The 23,662-nt window shown below is 42.5% G+C and overlaps 1 protein-coding gene across 3 annotated transcripts in view; it reads left to right on the forward strand.

Annotated features, from left to right (window-relative positions):
* Positions 1-23,662, forward strand: part of fsd1l (fibronectin type III and SPRY domain containing 1-like) — a 115,471-nt gene that overhangs the window by 57,176 nt on the left and 34,633 nt on the right. The window contains exons 1-5 of one of the 3 annotated variants that reach the window (XM_070880698.1): positions 7,225-7,463; positions 11,069-11,278; positions 14,274-14,372; positions 18,413-18,542; positions 20,147-20,179. In XM_070880698.1, the coding sequence (XP_070736799.1) occupies positions 7,271-7,463; positions 11,069-11,278; positions 14,274-14,372; positions 18,413-18,542; positions 20,147-20,179 (665 nt within the window). In that variant the 5' untranslated portion in view covers positions 7,225-7,270. Of the gene's footprint in view, positions 1-7,224; positions 7,464-11,068; positions 11,279-14,273; positions 14,373-18,412; positions 18,543-20,146; positions 20,180-23,662 lie in introns of those variants that run through there. The other 2 variants (XM_070880678.1, XM_070880689.1) reach the window with 2 other exon arrangements.

Consider the following 23,662-nt stretch of genomic DNA (forward strand, 5'->3'; position numbering starts at 1 on the left):
GTTTGGTTTCTTATTTCCCTATATTGTCAACTTAATACAGAAGGTTTCCCTTGGTCATATCATATTGTGGTATTGACAGTACAAATCCAATTATATTCTGATGACCAGTTACACAGTTTTAGGAACCCATGCATGGCTGTTTCGCCTGATTTCACAGGTATCTGTTTCCCTTTTTCTCAAGATCCATTCCCTAAATACATCATTCGTTATCCAATCTGAGACCTCCCCATTTTGTAGCTGTTTTAAGTTATGTTCTACTGTACTTATCGTCTGCTTTCGCTATTGTATTTTTGGTTCGCATTTATTAAATTAATTGTCTTGGCGTGATCCCTTAGTGTATGGGCCACTTGTAACAATTCTCGTTCGGTCCCATCTCCCAATTGGGCCTGCATTTTCTCATTATCATTTCACCTTTCCAGCAATCCTCTTAGGGTTTGGGTGAGTATGTCAACCTGCAAGAGCCTACCATCTGGAGATCTATAGCATTTACTGTGGCTACGCCCGCCGCATATCCCGCGCCCATCATTTCTAATATCTCCCTTTTTCGTCTAATCTTCCCTTTTAAGTGATAAACTTCAGGGTCAGATTTAGAAATATCGTGATTATCTTCTGGCGTATTCCTTCGTGTATTTCATTACTAACCCCCCTTTGGCCCCCTTTGTTATGTGAGGGCACCTTTGAGGTCTTCTCTTGCATCGTTCTCCCTCCTGTATGATTGTCACAACTTGTATTTCCCTCCTGGGGCGGGTGATGAGCTACTAGTTGTCCTTGTAGAATTGTAAGGGCGGTGGTGATCATGTTTATATGCATTCTGTTGATAAAACACATCCTAGATATTCCAGGCTTTTAGTTAGATTCTTACCATTTCTACTTCTACCGGATTGTTTGCAACATTTCTCCGGGCATGTGACCTTTCCCAGGTCCATTTTATTATGGCAAGTACCCCTAGTATTGCAAATATTAATCCTAGTCCCCCGAAAAGTCCATCTATCAATGCATCCCTCCACTACTTCTTCTTTCAGCTGGGACCAATGTTTCCATCGGCCCCCACCTTTTGTGAATGTTTAAAAATGTATAGAGACATCGAGGTTGAGAACGTGGGAATTGTATAGGGACAGTATAAGCTAACAAAGAATTCATGGAGGAATAGCCATGACATCTCAGACTCGAGACTGCGAAATGTTACAACACTAACACATATTGAAACAAAACCCACAGCTTGCAGAAAAACCTCAAGGTCTTATTAAATCATGTTATTAACCTGAAACATTAACAGAAGGTCTTTGTTTAAAATCAGACCATACTTAGGTCGGCTTATGAGTGGACAAAGGGAAAGAGGGATCAAAAGGGATAGGCTGAACTAGGATGTCACTCTAGCCCTATCTTGTTATCTTTTGCCGAAAATGTATAACCGTCGTGCCTTTACAATGTAACGTCACTTTTTCCGTAGGAAGTGGGTGCGTTCTATCAGAGTGCATTCCTTCTGTCTGATAAGGTCCCCGATCGGGATTTGCTTTTTAAATAAAAGCTTGCTTTGTTTAAAGCACAAACGGTATTCATTTCAGTAATTTTGCTGAACCAGATTGAGGTAAAAGAATCCAGAAATCGACACTTTCATATTTAGGCATGCACACGTGTCTCCGCTAATCAGTACCTCATAGGGTCCGCTCTGTCGAGGGGTGAATCCAGATTTTTCTGGTAATACCCTAACCATTACCTTTGCCCCCACCTCAGGTACTACCGCCGGAGGTTTTGTTCCTTTATCCTCGTCTTCCTCTTCCTGCTTATCTCGCACTTCCTGTCGCATACCTTTCAACTGCCTACTCAGTTCCATCACATACTTCCTAATTCTATCGCGTAAAGGTCCTAACTCTGCTCCTCCTGAAACTATTCCCTCAGAGTTTCATTGCTCGTCCAGTCATTAGTTCGTAAGGGGTGAGTCCTGTTGTGTGGTTCGGTGTAGCACGCAGTCTCATCAATATGGTGGGCAGGAATTCCGGCCATGCCTGTCCGGTTCCCTGGATTGCTTTACTCAGGGAGGTTTTGCGGGCTCCATTCATTCTACCATTCCCGGGATGGTAGGGGATGTGGAATTTCTGCTTAATGTTTAGTATTTTACAAGTTTCCCTCATTACCTTTCCTGTGAAATGACTCCCTTGGTTCGAATCCCCCATCTAGGAATTACCTCTTCCGCTAATATGCGGGCTATCGTGATTGCGGTGCAATTGCGGGTGGCGAATGCTTCCACCTACCTTGTAAACTGGTCAATAATCGCCAAGCGGTACTTCCTTCCCCTGGAGTTTATTCGCGGCCCAGTAAAATTAATCTCTGTTTTCCCATAGACTCCGTGGGCGGGGTTGGTGTGCCATCCTTATTTTTATCGCTTTTCCCAGATTATGTTGGGCGCACGTAACACAGTGCTGACAATGTTTAGCAACGTCGCGTCCAATTCCCGGCCACCACCAATCCCGTGACGTATTGGATATCATGGCGTTACGCCCGGCATGGTTAATGCCGTGGTATAACTCCATGATCATTTGCCGAGTACAGGAAGGGGCCAACACCTTTCCGTCCTTTCTCCAGACGGAGTCTATACCAGGTGATCCTCCCCTCCTCTCCCATTCTGCTCTTTCGTCCTCGTTCGTATCATCATGCAGTTTAACTATGTTTATGTCCTCCTCTGTGGTAATGCTACAGACTGACTCTATCTTTATGTCTGCGGATGTGGCTGCTTCTCGGGCGGCATTGTTTGCAGCCTCATTTCCATGCTGTATTTCATCCATTACTCGTTGATGGGCCTTTACCTTTATCTGCTGCTTTAGCTGGTTTGCTGGCTGCTTCTAATAGTAATTTTATACGTTCATCCTGTTTGATGGCCTCGGGTAACAAACCCTCTCCTTCCCTATGCTACCATGTAGTCATGTATTACCCCAAAGGCATACCTGCTATCTGTATATATATATTCACTGTCTTTCCCTCTGCCAGTAATAAGGCTTCTGTCAGTGCGGTTAATTCTGCTACTTGGGCCGAAAGGTCTCCATCCAGCGCTCCCTGCATCACTACCTCAAGCTGCTGGTTTAATACAGCCCATCCCGTACGTGAGTGGCCATTGACATGCCGTCGGGATCCGTCCACATACAATGTGAGATAGAAACATAGAAAATAGGTGCAGGAGTAGGCCATTCAGCCCTTCTAGCCTGCACCGCCATTCAATGAGTTCATGGCTGAACATGAAACTTCAGTACCCACTTCCTGCTTTCTCGCCATACCCCTTGATCCCCCGAGTAGTAAGGACATCATCTAACTCCCTTTTGAATATATTTAGTGAATTGGCCTCAACTACTTTCTGTGGTAGAGAATTCCACAGGTTCACCACTCTCTGGGTGAAGAAGTTTCTCCTCATCTCGGTCCTAAATGGCTTACCCCTTATCCTTAGACTGTGACCCCTGGTTCTGGACTTCCCCAACATTGGGAACATTCTTCCTGCATCCAACCTGTCTAAACCCGTCAGAATTTTAAACGTTTCTATGAGGTTCCCTCTCATTCTTCTGAACTCCAATGAATACAAGCCCAGTTGATCCAGTCTTTCTTGATCGGTCAGTCCCACCATCCCGGGAATCAGTCTGGTGAATCTTCGCTGCAATATCCCTCAATAGCAAGAATGTCCTTCCTCAAGTTAGGAGACCAAAACTGTACACAATACTCCAGGTGTGGCCTCACCAAGGCCCTGTACAACTGTAGCAACACCTCCCTGCCCCTGTACTCAAATCCCTTCGCTATGAAGGCCAACATGCCATTTGCTTTCTTAACCGCCTGCTGTACCTGCATGCCAACCTTCAATGACTGATGTACCATGACACCCAGGTCTCGTTGCACCTTCCCTTTTCCTAATCTGTCACCATTCAGATAATAGTCTGTCTCTCTTTTTACCACCAAAGTGGATAACCTCACATTTATCCACATTATACTTCATCTGCCATGCATTTGCCCACTCACCTAACCTATCCAAGTCACTCTGCAGCCTCATAGCATCCTCCTCGCAGCTCACACTGCCACCCAACTTAGTGTCATCCGCAAATTTGGAGATACTACATTTAATCCCCTCGTCTAAATCATTAATGTACAATGTAAACAGCTGGGGCCCCAGCACAGAACCTTGCGGTACCCCACTAGTCACTGCCTGCCATTCTGAAAAGTACCCATTTACTCCTACTCTTTGCTTCCTGTCTGACAACCAGTTCTCAATCCACGTCAGCACACAACCCCCAATCCCATGTGCTTTAACTTTGCACATTAATCTCTTGTGTGGGACCTTGTCGAAAGCCTTCTGAAAGTCCAAATATACCACATCAACTGGTTCTCCTTTGTCCACTTTACTGGAAACATCCTCAAAAAATTCCAGAAGATTTGTCAAGCATGATTTCCCTTTCACAAATCCATGCTGACTTGGACCTATCATGTCACCATTTTCCAAATGCGCTGCTATGACATCCTTAATAATTGATTCCATCATTTTACCCACTACTGAGGTCAGGCTGACCGGTCTATACTTCCCTGTTTTCTCTCTTCACTCCTTTTTTAAAAAGTGGGGTTACATTGGCTACCCTCCACACGATAGGAACTGATCCAGAGTCAATGGAATGTTGGAAAATGACTGTCAATGCATCCGCTATTTCCAAGGCCACCTCCTTAAGTACTCTGAGATGCAGTCCATCAGGCCCTGGGGATTTATCGGCCTTCAATCCCATCAATTTCCCCAACACAATTTTCCGACTAATAAGGATTTCCCTCAGTTCCTCCTTCTTACTAAACCCTCTGACCCCTTTTATATCCGGAAGGTTGTTTGTGTCCTCCTTAGTGAATACTGAACCAAAGTACTTGTTCAATTGGTCTGCCATTTCTTTGTTCCCCGTTATGACTTCCCCTGATTCTGACTGCAAGGGACCTACGTTTGTCTTTACTAACCTTTTTCTCTTTACATACCTATAGAAACTTTTGCAATCCGCCTTAATGTTCCCTGCAAGCTGCTTCTCGTACTCCATTTTCCCTGCCCTAATCAAACCCTTTGTCCTCCTCTGCTGAGTTCTAAATTTCTTCCAGTCCCCAGGTTCGCTGCTATTTCTGGCCAATTTGTATGCCACTTCCTTGGCTTTAATACTATCCCTGATTTCCCTTGATAGCCATGGTTGAGCCACCTTCCCTTTTTTATTTTTACGACAGACAGGAATGTACAATTGTTGTAATTCATCCATGCGGTCTCTAAATGTCTGCCATTGCCCATCCACAGTCAACCCCTTAAGTATCATTCGCCAATCTATCCTAGCCAATTCACGCCTCATACCTTCAAAGTTACCCTTCTTTAAGATCTGGGTTTTTGAGAGCTACCTCACTTAGATTCCCTGGGGAATCTTCCCATTCTAATGCGTTACACTCGTGAGACTCCTCCCTAGTGAGGATTCCTTCTGCCTGGTTTTCCCCGGTATCTCTGACTATCTTTACTGATTCATCGTGGGGCAGTAAAGCGGCTTCCCACTTCGCTCGGCAGACATTGGAGACGGCCCAGAGCTTTCCAGTATTCAATATTTCTACCAGAGTGTGTTTGGTGTGTAGGACAATTTTGCCTGTCATCACGACAGGTTCGCTGACCTTGACTGCCAATGTGGCCCAGTCTAGTGCAGTCACGCATCTGGACAAGCCCATGGCTACTTGTGATTGTTGGGTTGAATAGTAAGCAATGGGTCTCATTCTGTCCCCATGCATTTCTGTCTCATCAGAGAAATTGGCATTTTTAGATTGTTTCCAAAATGTATTATTTTTTTAAACTGTTTAGTATTATTTCTTTTACAAAGGTTTCCAAACCCAAGATTTTCCAATACAACCAAAATGTTTATCAAGAAGAATATCTCAAAATCCCAATTCAAATACTGTACTGCAAATCTTTTTATTTAAATCTCTTTTACTAAACTAGAAGCTCTCGCGTCATTTAAAATAAGATCCTACAAAAAGGAAACGAGGGCGGAGCTTCCCCAGCCTGTAGCCTCAAGAAACCCACGCAGGCTTTTTTTAAAAAAAAAGACATTACACTCTTCCCTTCTCCTTTCTTTATCTCACTCATAGATTAAATTTATTATCTTTCACCCCAATGTAATCAATGATTACGTGTGGGTTTTATTTTTCCACGTAATTGGGCGTCGCGGCCTGTAATAACCAATTTGAAAAGACAACACTTTTTAAATCAATTAGAATTGTAAACAATGAGCCACACATTTTTAATTGAAGTTTTATCTTTTGTTTAAAAAACCCATTCTTTGTGCATTTCCTAGCTCTGTAACTTATCAAAATAAATCCACATCTGTGTTTCTAACTTAGTGTCACTCAATTCTAGGTACACAATTCAACTTCTTCACATTTGTTTAAACTTCCCACATCTAGGACAACACTACAAAGGTTAAAAACTTTCAGCTCTCTGCCCGAAAAAGGTGGGTGGAGCTAAAACAAACATACAGATACACCCTTTCTCTTTTAAAAGACCGGTTTTCAGACAAATGAAAAATTCATTAACTCCCACCTCAAATATTCTACAGTCAAGAAGACTTCCACGCAACCACTTTCATTCAACAAAGCTTATCTTTCCCTTCCTCGGCACAAAAGCTGAAGCTTCTGTGTCGGTGTTATATTCTTCTTAGATCTACCCACTCTATCTCCTATGCTTAATTTGCGCAATTTCTCTAATTGGGACCTGGCCATGGTCTTATATTGCAAACATTGACTGACCACTATCAAACCTGTTTTGGCCGTCTGTTTATTTGCCTTTCTCCCACCATAATTTTTGTTTTGCGGGGTCTTCTTTGGGATCCCATCTATCACTTAACATAATAACTATCAATTTTCTATGGTAGTCAGTAAAATACCTACTCAGCGAACCTCCCGGCCCCTAATCTAGCATATCTTTGCACGCCATCTATTTTTGGTACGTCTACTCCTCTTATCAGTTCGTTGTCCCCTTTGACCTGGTTTCCTCGAACCTAGGGTCTGCAATTACAAGCCGATCCTACTTTGATAGTTACTATTGTGACCTCTTAACTACCTTCCAGTCTTTTACACCATTACAGACCTTTCTCACAAGTTCGGACACCCCAGGCGACCGACACGTTTCGCGGCAGATTACATCGGATTTATGAGTGGTATTTAAAATATATACTCACTAGTGATGGTCTGCAAACGTCCGTCTGTCTTTCGCCCGGTGCTTCCTGCCAGACTACGCTATTTGATGTGGAGTATGAGAAAGACACTCAACACAGCCCTGTTGTGGAGAAAAGAATTGTTTAATTGCTTGATCAAGGAAGACACGGTCTACACCAGTTCCTTAACTGGATGCCTTTCCAACCGTTCTCGTCTAACACTTCAGGAGCTGCTGCTTTTATACAGAATTCTTTGCAAAGTCATCATTTACATTATCATTGGTCAGTCTTTCTACCGCGTGACAATTTTTTTTCGCTTTGTTACAGATTGTTCAATTTCAACTTTGCTAATTGTTTCACATCCTCCTTGGGTATGAACATATGTATCCTGCCTCCTTCCACTAACAGGAATCTATTTCTTAATTCTGAATAACAACAGGAATTGCACTGTTGTCCTACATTTGCACCTGCTAATTTCACTCTTTAATTTCCGCTTCACCACCTTATCTACCTGGTCTACTTTCAGGCATCTGTGAACCTGCCCTCCAAGGTCCCTTTGTTCCTCTACACTTCTCAGTGTCCTACCATTGAATGTGTATTCCCTTTCCTTGTTGGCCCTCCCCAAATGCATTACCTCACACTTCTCTGGATTGAATTCCATTTGCCACTGTTCTGCCCACCTGACCAGTTCATTGATATCTTCCTGCAACCTACAGCTTTCTTCTTCATTATCAATCACACAGCTGATTTTAGTGTCCTCTGCAAACTTCTTAATCATAGCCCCTATATTCAAGTCTAGATCATTGATGTATATCACAAAAAGCAAGTGACCTAGTACTGAGTGTTGTGGAACCCCACCTGAAACAGCCTACCAGTCACACAAATACCCATTAACCATTACCCTCTGCTTCTAGATGCAGTATAATGTAGATAAATGTGAGGTTATCCACTTTGGTGGCAAAAACAGGGAGGCAGAATATCATCTGAATGGTGACAGATTAGGAAAAGGGGAGGTGCAATAAGACCTGGGTGTCATGGTACATCAGTCATTGAAAGTTGGCATGCAGGTACAGCAGACGGTGAAGAAGGCAAATGGCATGTTGGCCTTCATAGCGAGAGGATTTGAGTATAAGAGCAGGGAGGTCTTACTGCAGTTGTACAGGGCCTTGGTGAGGCCACACCTTGAATATTGTGTTCAGTTTTGGTCTCCTAATCTGAGGAAGGACATTCTTGAGGGAGTGCAGCGAAGGTTCACCAGACTGATTCCTGGGATGGCATGACTAACATATGAAGAAAGACTGGACCAACTAGGCTTTTATTCACTGGATTTTAGAAGAATGAGAGGGAATCTCATAGAAACATATAAAATTCTGATGGGATTGGACAGGTTAGATGCAGGAAGAATGTTCCCGATGTTGGGGAAGTCTAGAACCAGGGATCACAGTCTAAGGATGAGGGGTAAGCCATTTAGGACCGAGATGAGGAGAAACTTCTTCACTCAGAATTGTGAACCTGTGGAATTCTCTACCACAGAATGTTGTTGAGGCCAGTTCGTTAGATATATTCAAGAGCAAGTTAGATGTGGCCCTTACGGCCAAAGGGATATGGAGAGAAAGCATGAATGGAGTACTGAAGTTGCATGATCAGTCATGATCATATTGAATGGTGGTGCAGGCTCGAATGGCCTACTCCTGCACCTATTTTCTATGTTTCTATGAGAAATTGGAAAGATTCGTAGGTTCAGGTCAGATGGGAGCCTGGGGGAATGTTTGTTTTGGTGAGCAAGGTGAAGCAGCTGAACGAATGGCCTTGATATTGGTTACAAAAGTCTGCGAGCATTTTTGCAGTTGTTAGAGTTGAGGTTGGAAGTGGTGGGGCAAAGGAGTTTAAGTTGGCAGTTCGTAGTGGAGGAAAACAAAGTGGGTTATCTTTGCTTTCCAGGATGATCCTGGAGTAGTGGCTTTGTTGTTGCAGGAGAGTGAGGCCTGGTAGAGCTTGATTTGGTCCATCCAGATCTGGTGATGGATGGATAGGCCACTTGTGCACCAGACATCCACAAGTCTGGGGCCCTTGGATTTGAGAAACCAATGATTGTGTCTATACCAGGTGGGAACAATGGGGTGGGATGGTGATGAGGTTTTTGCTGGGGACGACAACATCAAAGATGGAGGTGAAATGATGGTTGACCAAGTCAGCGGTTACAGAAGCATCGTGGAAAATGGAGGTCCAAACAATTAGGCAGTTAGGAGTTTGGAAGTGCTGTTATAAGTGAAGTGGGCCAAGTTTTTCCAGGAGAGGCTGCAGAAGAACGTATGATTGGAAGAGCGATGCGAGTGGTGAGCGCTACACGGAAGTGGTCGGAGATGGGCTTGTCTGTGATCTGTACAAACAAATTGTAAATTTTGTCATTAGAAAGTATGTACATAGTAATAATTTGCCTGTGAGAATGATGTATAGAAGCTTGATTAAAGTTTCTTTTTAGCAATGCTTTGTCCAGTGCCTTTTTGTCATCTCTATGCAAGTTCTTCATTTTGATCTCGTGTAAGCTTTTTCCGCAAAAATGTTGTATTTGTGGGGTTTTTTCTGAAACATTCATTCGGAACACCTACAAAAGAGTTTGTTGTACATATGGAAAGAAGCGGTAATGTTGGGGTGTCGGGCAGGTGAATTATCAGTGCTGCCGCATTGTAAGGTTTGAGCACTTGTTCCACACTGGGAACAGTTGTGTATTGGAGTATTACCATGTGCCAGTAACCAATCATCATTCAGCTGTAACTTTTAGCTTTGGTGGCACGAAGGATTTTCAAATATCAGGTGTAAGTTAATTGTGTAGAAGGTAAATTGATTTTCAGTTTTGTCAGGATATGATTTAACACTATTGGATCTAAATTGAATATGCAGCATAATCTTCACACTAAAATACTGTTGCTTAGAAAGCAATTTGTTCACTTGTGCTCCAATCAATTTTTTGATTTTTCTGAAAGGGTCATGACAGTCTTGCAATTTTATTGCCATTTTTGTTATTTTTTTTCCATAGCAACAGGTTCTGTATGGTTTTGTTGAGTACCATTGTCATTACTTTATATGGTTCAGGCTTTGTTTACATGACAATGTTTTATCTTCCTGCTGGCTGTACTTTCATGGCCCCCCCAGTACCTGGCTGTACTTCCATTGGTGTCTCTCTTTCTCCACCCCCCCCCCCCCCCCCCCCCCCAATTACCTGGCTGTACTTCAATGGGTTCCATTTCTCCCCCCAAGTTAGCTGGTTGTATTTCCAAGGGTTTACCTGGCTGTACTTCCATGGGTTCCCACCCCCTCTCCTGCCCAATTACCTAGATGTACTTCCATGGTTTCTCTTCCCACCCCCCACCCCTCACTCTAGTACCTGGCTATACTTCTATGGGTGACTCTCTCAATTCCCACTCTTCATGTGAGCCTAGATGATGAGACTATTCAACTAGGGCAGGGTTGTATCACAGCCAAGCCTGATCCTGCTCTCAGACACGAGCATGCTTTCCAGTAGGGCTCATTGCACAGTGATCAGGAGCGTGAACCCTGCTTGATTCCCCTCTCCCCACCCCAGGGAGACCAAGGGCAATAGTAGCACCCTTTCTTCTATCCCGCCCCACAGGTCAGAAATCAATCCTGGGACTTCTGGTCTTTGTACCTCAGCTAGACGCTGCCTGTGTTAACTGAGCCTTGAGGGAGCATCTTTAAATTGAAAAGTTAATTCCCTGATATTTCACCAGATAATATAAATTTGGTATTTATATTAACCTGTTAGAAGTTTTTAATTATTTCCAAATTGTATTCTTAAGCATATTAGTCATATCTGTGTGTTGAAAGGTTATTGCTGTAAATGATTAAGTGTGTAACTTTTTCTGCAGTCCCACGTGCTCCCGAGATAGACCCAGCTGAATGTCTGGTTGCTGATAATTGTGCAACTGTAGTGTGGAGATTGCCAGAGGAAGATAATAAGATTGACCACTACATACTAGAGTACAGGAAAACCAACTATGAAGGACCTCCTAGAGTTAAAGAAGAAAGGAACTGGGACATCATTGATAACATCAAGGGCACTGAATACACATTATCAGGTCACTTCTGAGTTTTAAAAGTTGAACATATTGTATGTGCAAATAGTGAATGGGGTTCAAGTTTTTTTTGGTTACTGGTCCAGAGATGCTTTGCCCATTTTGTTGTTGGTCCGCCGTCAGTCCATTGGAGTCGTGGCTGTTTCGGCCTTATAGTTTCACATCAAGGAATTCAGTGGATATAGAATGTTTATGTGCTGCAAGAATACTCTGGGTTAATGCCTTGTCTCCTGAAAAATAATTTTCTTCTCCCCACCCCAAAAAAAAATGAAGCTAAGTGAAAATGACTCATTCTTCTCATGATTGGAACAGCCATAAGAGCAACATTCCCAGGCTGGGATTTGCGATCCCACTGCTTTTAACCTTGCATATTTATTTTCAGTGAAATGGGAGAAAATGACCGCGTTAGCTTTGGGAATGTGGCATAGTAGACATCCAAACTCTGGGGAGGGTCCTGTCACCTCAGATCAGCCTCTGTAAATAGTTCATTGACTTTTTCATGTTTTCTCCATTAAAAAGAAAGCACTTGCATTTTATATAGCGCCTTCCACGTCCTTTGTACCAATGAAGTGCTTTTGAAGTATATTCATTGTTGTAATGTAGGAAATGCAGCAGCCAATTTGTGCATAGTAAGGTCCCTGAAACATCAATGTGATGATGACATGATCATTTGTTTTAGTGATGTCGGTTGAAAAATGAATGTTGGCCAAGACACTGGGTGAACTCCGCTGCTCTTTAATACCCACCTGAGGGTAGATCATGCCTCAGTTTAACGTCTAATCTGAGAAACAGTATCCCTCAGCACTGCACTGAAATGTCAACCTAGATTTTGTGCTCAAGTCACTGGAGTGGAACTTGAACCCACAACCTTCTGATTCAGGCAAGAGTGCTATCACTGAACCAAGGTTGTGCACCCATTAATTCTGATGTACTCAACTTTTCTCCAAAATTGAACTATAGTAAATGGGTTTCCGATAAAGGAGATCAGACAAAGTACTTTGCAAAATCCTATCTTACTGTCTTGTGAAAGTAGAAATATTTGGGCAGCCAACAATTGGCAACATTAATTTATTGTCTGGAACTTTGACAGACAAGAAGTTGTTCTCCCACTAATTAGTTTGTTGTCTATTGCATGCGTGGAATGGGGAGTAGCTGGACTTTATTTAATCATTAAGGAGGCTGGGAATTTAGAATGACAACTTGGTGCCTGAAATTGGAACAATATACATTAATGATTTGGATAAAGGAATTGAATGTAATATCTCCAAGTTTGCAGATGACACTAAGCTGGGTGGTGATGTGAGCTGTGAGGATGCTAAGAGGCTGCAGGGTGACTTGGACAGGTTAGGTGAGTGGGCAAATGCATGGCAGATGCAGTACAATGTAGATAAATGTGAGGTTATCCACTTTGGTGGCAAAAACAGGGAGGCAGAATATTATCTGAATGGTGACAGATTAGGAAAAGGGGAGGTGCAACGAGACCTGGACCTGGGTGTCATGGTACATCAGTCATTGAAAGTTGGCATGCAGATACAGCAGGCGGTGAAGAAGGCAAATGGCATGTTGGCCTTCATAGTGAGAGGATTTGAGTATAGGAGCAGGGAGGTCGTACTGCAGTTGTACACAGGGCCTTGGTGAGGCCACACCTTGAATATTGTGTACAGTTTTGGTCTCCTAATCTGAGGAAGGACATGCTTGCTATTGAGGGAGTGCAGCGAAGGTTCACCAGACTGATTCCTGGGATGGCAGGACTGACCTATGAAGAAAGACTGGATCGACTAGGCTTATATTCACTGGAATTTAGAAGAACGAGAGGGGATCTCATAGAAACATATAAAATTCTGAGGGATTGGACAGGTTAGAATGTTCCTGATGTTGGGGATGTCCAGAACCAAGAGTCACAGTCTAAGGATAAGGGGTAAGCCATTTAGGACCGAGATGAGGAGAAACTTCTTCACTCAGAGAATTGTGAACCTGTGGAATTCACTACCACAGAAAATTGTTGAGGCCAGTTTGTTTGATATATTCAAAAGGGAGTTAGATGTGGCCCTTACGGCTAAAGGGATCAAAGGGTATGGAGAGAGAGCAGGAATGGGGTACTTAAGTTGCATGACCAGCCATGATCATATTGAATGGTGGTGCAGGCTCGAAGGGCCGAATGGCCTACTCCTGCACCTATTTTCTATGTTTCTATATTAGCAGATAGGTATAAAAATCCAGCTGCAGAGTAAAGCTTCCCCTGCTCTGCCCAAATTAAGGTTTTCATCCGAGACCAGGGCTAAACCATTCATTGCATTGGTATAGTATTTAAATTTCCCATTCTTGTAACATCTTACAATGAGATTGACAATAGGGCCAGTTTAATTAATTCAGAAAGTCTCTGGCAACATATATTTACAGCTTGTTATACTATCGAATGGCAATGTAGTGTAAGTTTTCCATTTCATTATTTCCCAAGTTCCAGTCAATTCTAGGAATATAGGACCTTTGAAACAAGACTGTTGTATGGAATTATGGTCAACAGGATATCTTGACCTATTTCTGCAATGTAGAAGGACGTGCTGCACTGTATAGATTCCATATTTTCTTCAGAGGATTGATTATCCATTGTCTCTTCACTGTGCATCTGAACAGGCCCCCTCCACAACCCTGCTTATTGCCCTTTTTTTGTAGAGTAGTGACGTTCTACACAAGAAATACTTGTGTAAAAGTTCAGTGACGAGAGCAAATTTAACTGCTCCCTGTTTTGAAATGTTGTAAATTGTCTAATAAAATCAAAGCTAGGTTACAGAGCAGGTGGAAACAAGCATTATAACTAGGACTAAATTTAAAGAGCATTCTTATTTGTTCCTCTGAGTATTGGTCGATATTATCATGGCAGTGAAGTAGAAAGGGGGAGGGCTGCAGTGTTTAATGCCAGAGGGAAATGTGTATATTTCACATGTTTAATCGATGAGGGTGGAGCATTGTTCACTCATGGTCGTTCTTTGTTCTCCAGGACTAAAGTTTGAAACCAAATACATGAACTTTCGGGTCAGAGCATGCAACAAGGCTGTGGCAGGAGACTATTCCGAACCAATAACCTTGGAAACAAAAGGTGACTCCTTTGCAATATTTCACATTTATTCCCAATCAGTAAATTGTAGGACTACTGTTCAAAAACTTTACTTCAAAGGATTGTTGCTTTTTATGGGCGAAATTAATGTGTATGTATAAGTAGGTTTCATTTTAAAATTGAAACTTTATACAGGAAGGTAAACGGTTCAATGCTTTTATAATTCTTTTGTAATTTGTTCACAGACTGTGTTGTAGCATTACGACTGCCTAATGTTTCATTGCTTCTTTAAAATAATATTCATTACACTGTTTTTATTCATGCATCCTTCATTCACTGCAGAAACTTGGTCCAGCTTGTTGGTTCTGGATATATTAAGCTTAGCACATAAATGTCATGATTTAAAATGTATTATGCACCAGTTTATTATCTGTTGTAGATGATCAAAGTCTCACTTTAAAAGGGGTGGGATTGCTGGAGTGAAACAGCCAATCAGCAACTGCCAATGCCTACCGAATGAGAGGAGACCAGCGTTTGGGTCCACTGGTACTTTTTAGTCTAGTCTCTCTTACAGGTCAAACAAATCACACCTCAAACATTCTCTCCAATCTTACCAGCCCATCTCTTGGAGAGAGTGCATTTTTACCTTGAATAAACCAAACAAACACTGATGCCAAGGAAAGCTGTCGGCACTTCAACTGATGAGATTACCTTTTAACCAGCCCATCCTTTATCAACTCTAGCTCTGCACTACAGGCATTGGGTGGACAGGGCGATCCCAGAGAGGGGGTCTCTGTTAGCCCAAGTGTCCTAGGGCATTCCTGTTTCCCTCTTTGAAATGTTCACCCAATTTCTTCCTTGGGGAAGTGTTGCCGTCTTTTGGAGAATCATTCAGGAATTGGAACAGGACAAGGTAAACTCCAGGGGTACTGTTCAGGACTTTGGCAATTCTGCTTGATAACTCAACAAAAATATGCCCCAGTGAGAAGGAAAGACTGTGAGAAGCGATAACCATCGGTGGCTAACTAAGGAAATCAGGTATCAAATTGAAAACGAGGGCATACAATGTGGCCAAGACTAGTGGGAGGCCAGAGGATTGGGAAATTTTTAAAAGCCAGCAAAGAACGATTAAAACAAATGATAGAGAGGGAAGATAGATTTTGAAAGTAAACTAGCACGAAATATAAAAAGATAGTAAGAGTTTCTACAGGTACATAAAAAGGAAAAGAGTGACTAAAGTAAATGTTGGTCCACTAGAGGATGAGACTGGGAATTAATAATGGAGAACAGGGAAATAGCTGAGATGATGACCAAATATTTTGTATCTGTCGTCATGGTAGAAGAAACTAAAAACATCCCAGTAGTGGATAATCATGGGGCTAAAGGGAGGGAGGAACTTAATACTATCACTAATGAAGTAGTACTTGGTAAAATAATGGGACTAAAGGTGGATAAGTCCCCTGGACCTGATGGCTTACATCCTTGGGTCTTAAAAGAAGTGGCTGCAGAGATGGTGGATGCATTGGTTATAATCTACCAAAATTCCCTGGATTCTGCCTGGTCCCAGCGGATTAGAAAACCGCAAATGAAACGCCCCTATTTAAAAAAGGAGGCAGACAAAAAGCAGGAAGCTATAGACCAGTTAGCCTAACATCTGTCGTTGTGAAAATGCTGGAGTCCATTATTAAGGAAGCAGTAACAGAACATTTGGAAAAGCATGATTCAATCAAGCAGAGTCAGCAGGTTTTATAAAGGGGAAATCATGTTTGACAAATTTTCTGGAGTTCTTTGAGGATGTAATGAGCAGGGTGGATAAGGGGGAACCAGTGGATGTGGTGTATTTGGATTTCCAGAAGGCATTTGATAAAGTGCCACATAAAATGTTACTGCACAAGGTAAATGCTCAGAGGATTGGCTAACTAACAGAAAACAGAGAGTCGGAATAAATGGGTCATTTTCCGGTTGGCAAACAGTGACTAGTGGGGTGCCGCAGGGATCGGTGCTTGGTCCTCAACTATTTACAATCTATATTAATGACTTGGATGAAGGGACCGAGTGTAATGTAGCCAAGTTTGCTAATAATACAAAGATGGGTGGGAAAGCAAATTGTGAGGAGGACGTAAACAATCTGCAAAGGGATATAGACAGGCTAAGTGAGTGGGCAAAAAATTGGCAGATAGAGTATAATGTGGGAAAAGCAACTTATAATTTAAATGTAGAAACATTGCAAAGTGCTGCAGTACAGAGGGACCTGGGGGTCCTTGAGCATGAAACACAAAGTTAGTATGCAGGTACAGCAAGTAATCAGGAAGGCACATGGAATATTGGCTTTTATTGCAAGGGGAATAGAGTATAAAAGCAGAGAAGTCCTGCTACAACTGTACAGGGTATTGCTAAAGCCACACCTGGAGTACTGAGTACAGTTTTGGTCTCCGTATTTAAAGAAGGATATACTTGCATTGGAGGCTGTTCAGAGATGAGGGGGGTTGACTTATGAAGGTAGGTTGGGCCTATACACATTAGAGTTCAGAAGAATGAGAGGTGATCTTATTGAAACTTATAATGAGGGGGCTCGACAAGGTGGATGCAGAGAGGATATTTCCACACATAAGGGAAACTAAAATTAGGGGACATAGTCTCAGAACAAGGGGCTGCCCATTTAAAACTGAGATGAGGAGGAATTTCTTTTCTCGGAGGGTTGTAAATCTATGGAATTCTCTGCCCCAGAGAGCTGTGGAGGCTGGGTCATTGAATATATTTAAGGCAAAGATAGATTTTTGAGCGATAAGGGTTATGGGGAGCTGGCAGGGAAGTGGAGCTGTGTCCATGATCAGATCAGCCATGATCTTATTGAATGGCAGAGCAGGCTCGAGGGGCCAAATGGCCCACTCCTGCTCTTATTGCTTATGTTCTTGTGTTCCTCCAACTTGTTGCGGATTCTTTATGCCCTTCTTGCTGAGGACTGGAAATTCAGGCATTGAAGGTTGTTTGTGCCCTTTGGCAGAACAGCATTAGGCAATTGATAACAGGCAGCAAAATAGCTGGGTAGAATGCCTTCCTCTCTACTGTTCTCTTGAGCATCCAGTTTTAGGATGTTCCGGGTCTATTTCTCAAGTTGTGCTTAATCAGATACCGATTGGCGGTGTTCATAAAGAAGCTACAGGAAATGCTCTCACTTCCAGAGTCAGTTTAAATTTGGTTAATGAATAAAGCAACCTTTTTTTTTCCTTTTGCTGAAGTGTTTTGGTAGCAGGGTATCTACTTCCTCAAGGAGGGCCCTGGTTCTGAATCTGGACTGCATCCGCATGGCTCCTACAATGCGTGAATGATCAAATAAAGAACGATAAATTGCTTTCCTTGCGTTTGATATAGGTCTTCATGGCATCCTTCACATACCTCTGGCTTTCCTAAGATTGTTTAGCTTAGTTGAGAATTTTAGTGAGATTAGCTTCTGGTCACAAATAAATGGGTAATGTTGCCTACATCCTGGGGTTTCACACAAGGTACATCATGCAGATGAAGCACTTGGCTTCCTCAGAACCAATTAAGTTTGGCCTAGTTTCTATAGTATTTTGAAGAATGAAGACAACTCTACAAAGTAGGTTGCCTATCTTTCCATTCCCCTACTCCCTCCCAAAAAAAGCTTTCTAAACTTCAAAAATGTTTCAGGATTCCAGATGTCTTTGAAATGAGCATGCCATTTGTCTGTTTGAGTCTCTCCAATGATCTTTGTCTTTCCAGAATCATCCTCCCCCTCAAACCAAGTGCCCATATTTGCATATGGTGCTTCACCTTCTTATGGCTGAAATATAAAAAGTCCCTCAGTAAAAGCTGACTGTTTTGACTAAGTTGCATTTAGGTTTGAGCACTCATCAATTTATTTTTGGAGTTGGAGCTCTGCAGATTTATCAAGATTGTACTTTGTAGAATTTAATTTCTTGAATATTTTCATTGTATTGCATGAAATCTGAATTATTTTAATGTGAAGAATGTAAAGTTTTGTTATAGGAATGCCATTTCACTTTATTCTCTGATGTCCTAAAACATTGATCAAAGTTAGTTTTGTACCAATTTGTTCATAGGTTTCAACTTTAGCTTTGATGGCTCAACTTCACACCAGAACTTAAAAGTTGATGATTTTAGTGTTGAATGGGACTCTTCAGGGGGAAAAGGGCAAGAGAGTAAAGTAAAAGGAAAAGAAAACAAGGGCAGGTAATTATTTTATTAACTTATTTTGTTCACAGCAAAATACCAAAAAGTTTTGTATCTAATAAACTATCGCTGTTTTCCAGGACCATAGTCTATGGATTTAAATTACTGCAGGAGAGGTTATTGTATCAACAACTATATTTGAAGATATTTATGTAATACAAATACTACTTAAGTAATGAAAATAATTAATCCAACGAACTTGTACCACTAAAGTGCAGGCTATTTGCAAGAATCTATTTAGCAGTTGATGGGTTCAATGCTGTGCACATTTCAGGTGGATGTATTGTGAATATTTGATCTAAAGCAGGAAATGTTTGGTTTCCTCATTTTTGCCCTGAGTTACAGGATCCTCCACCATGGCTGTCGCTGGGAATTTCCGTGGCTTTTCCCATTCCATTGCTGTAATTTTGCAGAAATACCATTTCTGCGTGTAAATGGAGCTTCGGTGATGTTACTGCGGGAGAAGCCTGTGGAAATTCTGGGTGTACAATACCATGTTTCTGCTCCGGGATCCATTATGATATACGAAGAAACGGGAAGTTTGTCGCCCCTTGTATACCAAACATAGGAACAGGTGTAGGCCATTCAGCCCCTCAAGCCTGTTCGCCATTGTCAGATCAGAACTGAAGCTTCAAAGTTCTAAACTTGTCCATGGGCTGGCTTGCACGGTGCCGCTCTCGCTCTCTCTCTCGCGCTCGCTCTCTCTCTCTCTCGCGCTCGCTCTCTCTCTCTCTCTCTCGCGCTCGCTCTCTCTCTCTCTCTCTCTCTCTCTCGCGCTCGCTCTCTCTCTCTCTCTCGCGCTCGCTCTCTCTCTCTCTCTCGCGCTCGCTCTCTCTCTCTCTCTCGCGCTCGCTCTCTCTCTCTCTCTCGCGCTCGCTCTCTCTCTCTCGCGCTCGCTCTCTCTCTCTCTCTCGCGCTCGCTCGCTCTCTCTCTCTCTCTCGCGCTCGCTCGCTCTCTCTCTCTCTCTCGCGCTCGCTCGCTCTCTCTCTCTCTCTCGCGCTCGCTCGCTCTCTCTCTCTCTCTCGCGCTCGCTCTCTCTCTCTCTCGCGCTCGCTCGCTCTCTCCCCCTCCTAAAATTCGTAATACCCTTTTCTCCTACATATGCCACCACAGCTTTCAAGTTTAATTATCTTTGGAAAACATCTGGCACAGGACACTGCAAAGGTATATAAATTATACAAGTAACCAAAGAACTCTATATTCTAAATCTGAGTGAATTTAAGGGGCAGTCCATTGTCATGATTCAAACGATCGAGCCATTCGGTTTGCTCTTGCAATCTGAACCCTTGATTGTAGTGCCTTAAAATCCATTATCCTTTGTATAGTTAACTAGCAGCAAAATGTAATACAGGTGCAATGTCCCAAATCCGGAATTGTCCAATAACCAGACATTGTGGCGGGCGGCGAGGTCTGCAATCCAGCACGGATTCAGTCCGTGGCAAGGTCCGAAAACCGGCACGGACTCGGTCCCGAGACTTCCGGATTTCAGACATTGTACCTGTACAGCACTATAAAAATCTGTCCTTATTCAATTTTATTTAAATTATCCAGAAGTGTTTACATAATGTATTGTGCTAATCTCCTTATTTTCATCATCTCACAGTGGCCAGGTTTCCTTGATGAAGAACAATATGAGGTGAAATATGATAGTTGCATAGTTTGAGCTTAGCTGGTAGCAGTAGCACACTGATAACCTTACTTGTATTTCCTCTACTAATGGGAATAGTGTGGAACTGATCTGCCAGCCTTATCAATCCTTTCAATTTTCTTACTGGTTTGGAATGCATCCACTTTGTACAGGTTGCAGTTGAGTAGACCTACTCTTGATTAATTTAGGGCATAGGGAGTCTATAATTTCAGTTGCCCCCAGTTATTGATCTCTGGCTCTTTAGATTTGATAATTAGCACCCTTATGACTGATAAGTAGTGTTCCTTTCCCTGACATTTTTAACCAGTAAATATGTGAAAGCAACTAGAAATTGATTCCCATGTACTTTAAAATCCCAGTGGGGTTATCAGTGCAATAAAAGGAAATTGAATAGATACAGTGCATTATACCATTGAATACAGATCTATAAACCCAAGAAAATCTCATCAATTCTAGTAAACGGATAAATCTGTTTCAGTAGAAATGAATGGTGCACCATCCAGTAACTTTTTTTTCAGGTGATGAAATAATTCGTGTATGGTAACAGCTGGTAGAACAGTGCTCAGCATTTTATTTGCTAAATGGATGAAGTACTGACTTGCAGATTCTGTATTGTGCCACCCCTTCTATGCAGAGTAAGAGGAAATCATAGTTTCTACCTGCAAATTCGAGTTACAGTGTCTTTACTACCTTTTCTCTACTAAAATGCCTGATTAACACACACTTTTAATTTAAACACAAAATGCTCAGCATGTCAGGCTGCATCTGTATAAAGAGAAACAGAGTTAATGTTTCAGGTTGATGACCTTTCGTCAGAATTGGAAAATGTTACAGGGCTTTAAGCAAGTACAGAAGCAGGAAAAGGCAGTGCTGGGGTGGGGGATAATTCATACAATCATAGAAATTTACAGCACAGAAGGAGGCCATTTTGGCCCATCGTGTCCACACCGGCCGACCAAGAGCTGTCCAGCCTAATCCCACTTTCCAGCTCTTGGTCTGTAGCCCTGCAGGTTACAGCACTTCAAGTGCACATCCAAGTATTTTTTAAATGTAGTGAGCGTTTCTGCCTCTAGCACCCTTTCAGGCAGTGAGTTCCAGACCCCCACCATGCTCTGGGTGAATAAATCTCCCCTCATATCTCTTCCAAACCTCCCCCCAATTACTTTAAATCTGTGCCTCCTGGTTGTTGACCCCTTTGCCAAGAGAAACAGGTCCTATTAATTCTATCCAGGCCCCTCATAATTTTATACACCTCAATCAGGTCTCCCCTTGGCCTCCTCTGTTCCAAAGAAAACAGACCTAGCATCTCCAATAGCCAAAATCATCCAGTCCAGGCAACATTCTTGTAAATCTCCTCTGCACCCTTTCCAGTGCAATCACATCCTTCGTGTAATGTGGTGACTGGAACTGAACACCGTACTCTAGCTGCGGCCAAACCAGAGTTTTATATAGTTCAAGCGTAACCTCCTTGCTCTTGTATTCCATACCTCGACTAATAAATGCAAGTATTCCATATGCCTTCTTAACCACCTTACCTACCTGACTGCTATTTTCAGGGATTTGTGGACCTGCACTCCAAGGTCCTTTTTGTTCCTCTTCACTTTTCAATGTTGTACCATTTAATGTGTATTCCCTTGCCTTGTTCGAGCTCCCAGATGCATTATCTCACACTTATCCAGATTGAATTCCATTTGCCACTCTTCCACCTACCTGACCAGTACATTGATATCTTCCTGCAGTCTGCAGCTTTCTTCTTCATTATCAACCACACAGCCTATTTTAGTGTCATCTGCAAACTTCTTAAATATTGGGAGTATGATTAAGTCCAAGTCATTCATATATACCACAAAAAGCAAGGGACCCAGCACTGATTCTTGCAGAACCCCACTGGATACAGCCTTCCCATCACAAAAACACCCATCAACCATTACCTTTTGCTTCCTGCCTCCGAGTCAATTTTGGATTCAACTTGCCACTTTGTCCTGGATCCCGTGGGTTATTACTTTCGTGACCAGTCTGCCACGTGGGACCTTATCAAAAGCTTTGCTAAAATCCATATACACTACATGCACGCTGCTCTCATCGACCCTCCTGGTTACCTCTTCTCAAAATTCAATCAAGTTAGTCAGAAATGACCTTCCTTTAACAAATCCATGCTGACTGTCCTTGATTAATCCATGTCTTTCCAAATGAAGATTTATCCTGTCCCTCAGGATTTTTTCCAATAATTTTCCCAGCACCGAGATTCGGCTGACTGGCCTGTAATTACTCGGTCTATCCCTTTCTCCCTTTTTAAACAAAGGTACAACATTAGTAGTCCTCTGGCACCACACCTGTAGCCAGAGAGGATTGGAAAATGATAGTCAGAGCCTCTGCTATTTCCTCTCCTCTTAACCGCCTGGGATACATTTCATCTGGGCCGGGGGACTTGGCCGCTTTCAAAGCTGCTAAATCCCTTAATACTTGCTCTCTCACTGTTTATCTCATTTACTATTTCACACTCCTCCTTCCTCATTGCAAAGTATTCATTAAGAATCATACCCACGTGTTCTGCTTCCACACACAAATTTCCTTTATGGTCTCTAATAGGCCCCACTCTTTCTCTAGTTATCCTCTTGCTTTTAATGTATTTATAATACATCTTTGGGTTTTCCCTGATTTTACTTGCCAACATTCTTTTATGCTCTCTTTGCCTTACTGATATCTTTTTTTAATTGCACCCCTGCACTTAGAATTTCTGCAGTACTTAGTTCTCGGTATCTGTCATAAGCTTCTCTTTTTTTCTTTATCTTACACTGTATGTCCCTTGACACCCAGGGGGCTCTAGATTTGTAAGTCCCACCCTTTTTTTTTTAAAGAGAACATACTTGCTTTGTACCCTCCGGATCTCTTCCTTGAATGCCTCCCACTGCTCTGACACTAGCCTTTTCCAGTCCACTTTGGCCAAATCCCATCTCAGCTCAGCAAAATTGGCACTACCCCAGTTGAGAACTTTCATTCCAGGTCCATCTTTGTCCTTTTCCATAACTACCCAAAAAATTATTGAATTATAATCACTAGCACCAAAACGTTCTCCCACTGATACCCCTTCCACCTGCCCCTCTTCATTCCCCAAAACCAAGTCCAGAACCGCCCCCTCCCTTGTCGGACTTGTTACATACTGGCTAAAGAAGTTCTCCTGAGTGCATTTTAGGAATTCCGCACCCTCTACCATTCATACCACCTTTTTCCCAGTTAATATTAGGGTAGTTGAAATCCCCCACTATTACAGCTCTATTTTTTGCACTTCACAGCAATTTGCCCAGATATTTGTTTTTCTATCTCCCTCTGACTCCTCGCCATGTGATCACCCCTTTTTTGTTCTTCAATTCAACCCATATGGCCTCGTTTGATGACCCCTCTAACACATCTCTTCTCACAGCTGTAATTGTTTTTTTAATCAATGCTGCGAATCCCCCCCCCCTCCTTTTT

The sequence above is a fragment of the Pristiophorus japonicus genome, chromosome 1 (genome assembly GCF_044704955.1).
Source record: "Pristiophorus japonicus isolate sPriJap1 chromosome 1, sPriJap1.hap1, whole genome shotgun sequence".
NCBI lineage: Eukaryota > Metazoa > Chordata > Chondrichthyes > Pristiophoridae > Pristiophorus > Pristiophorus japonicus.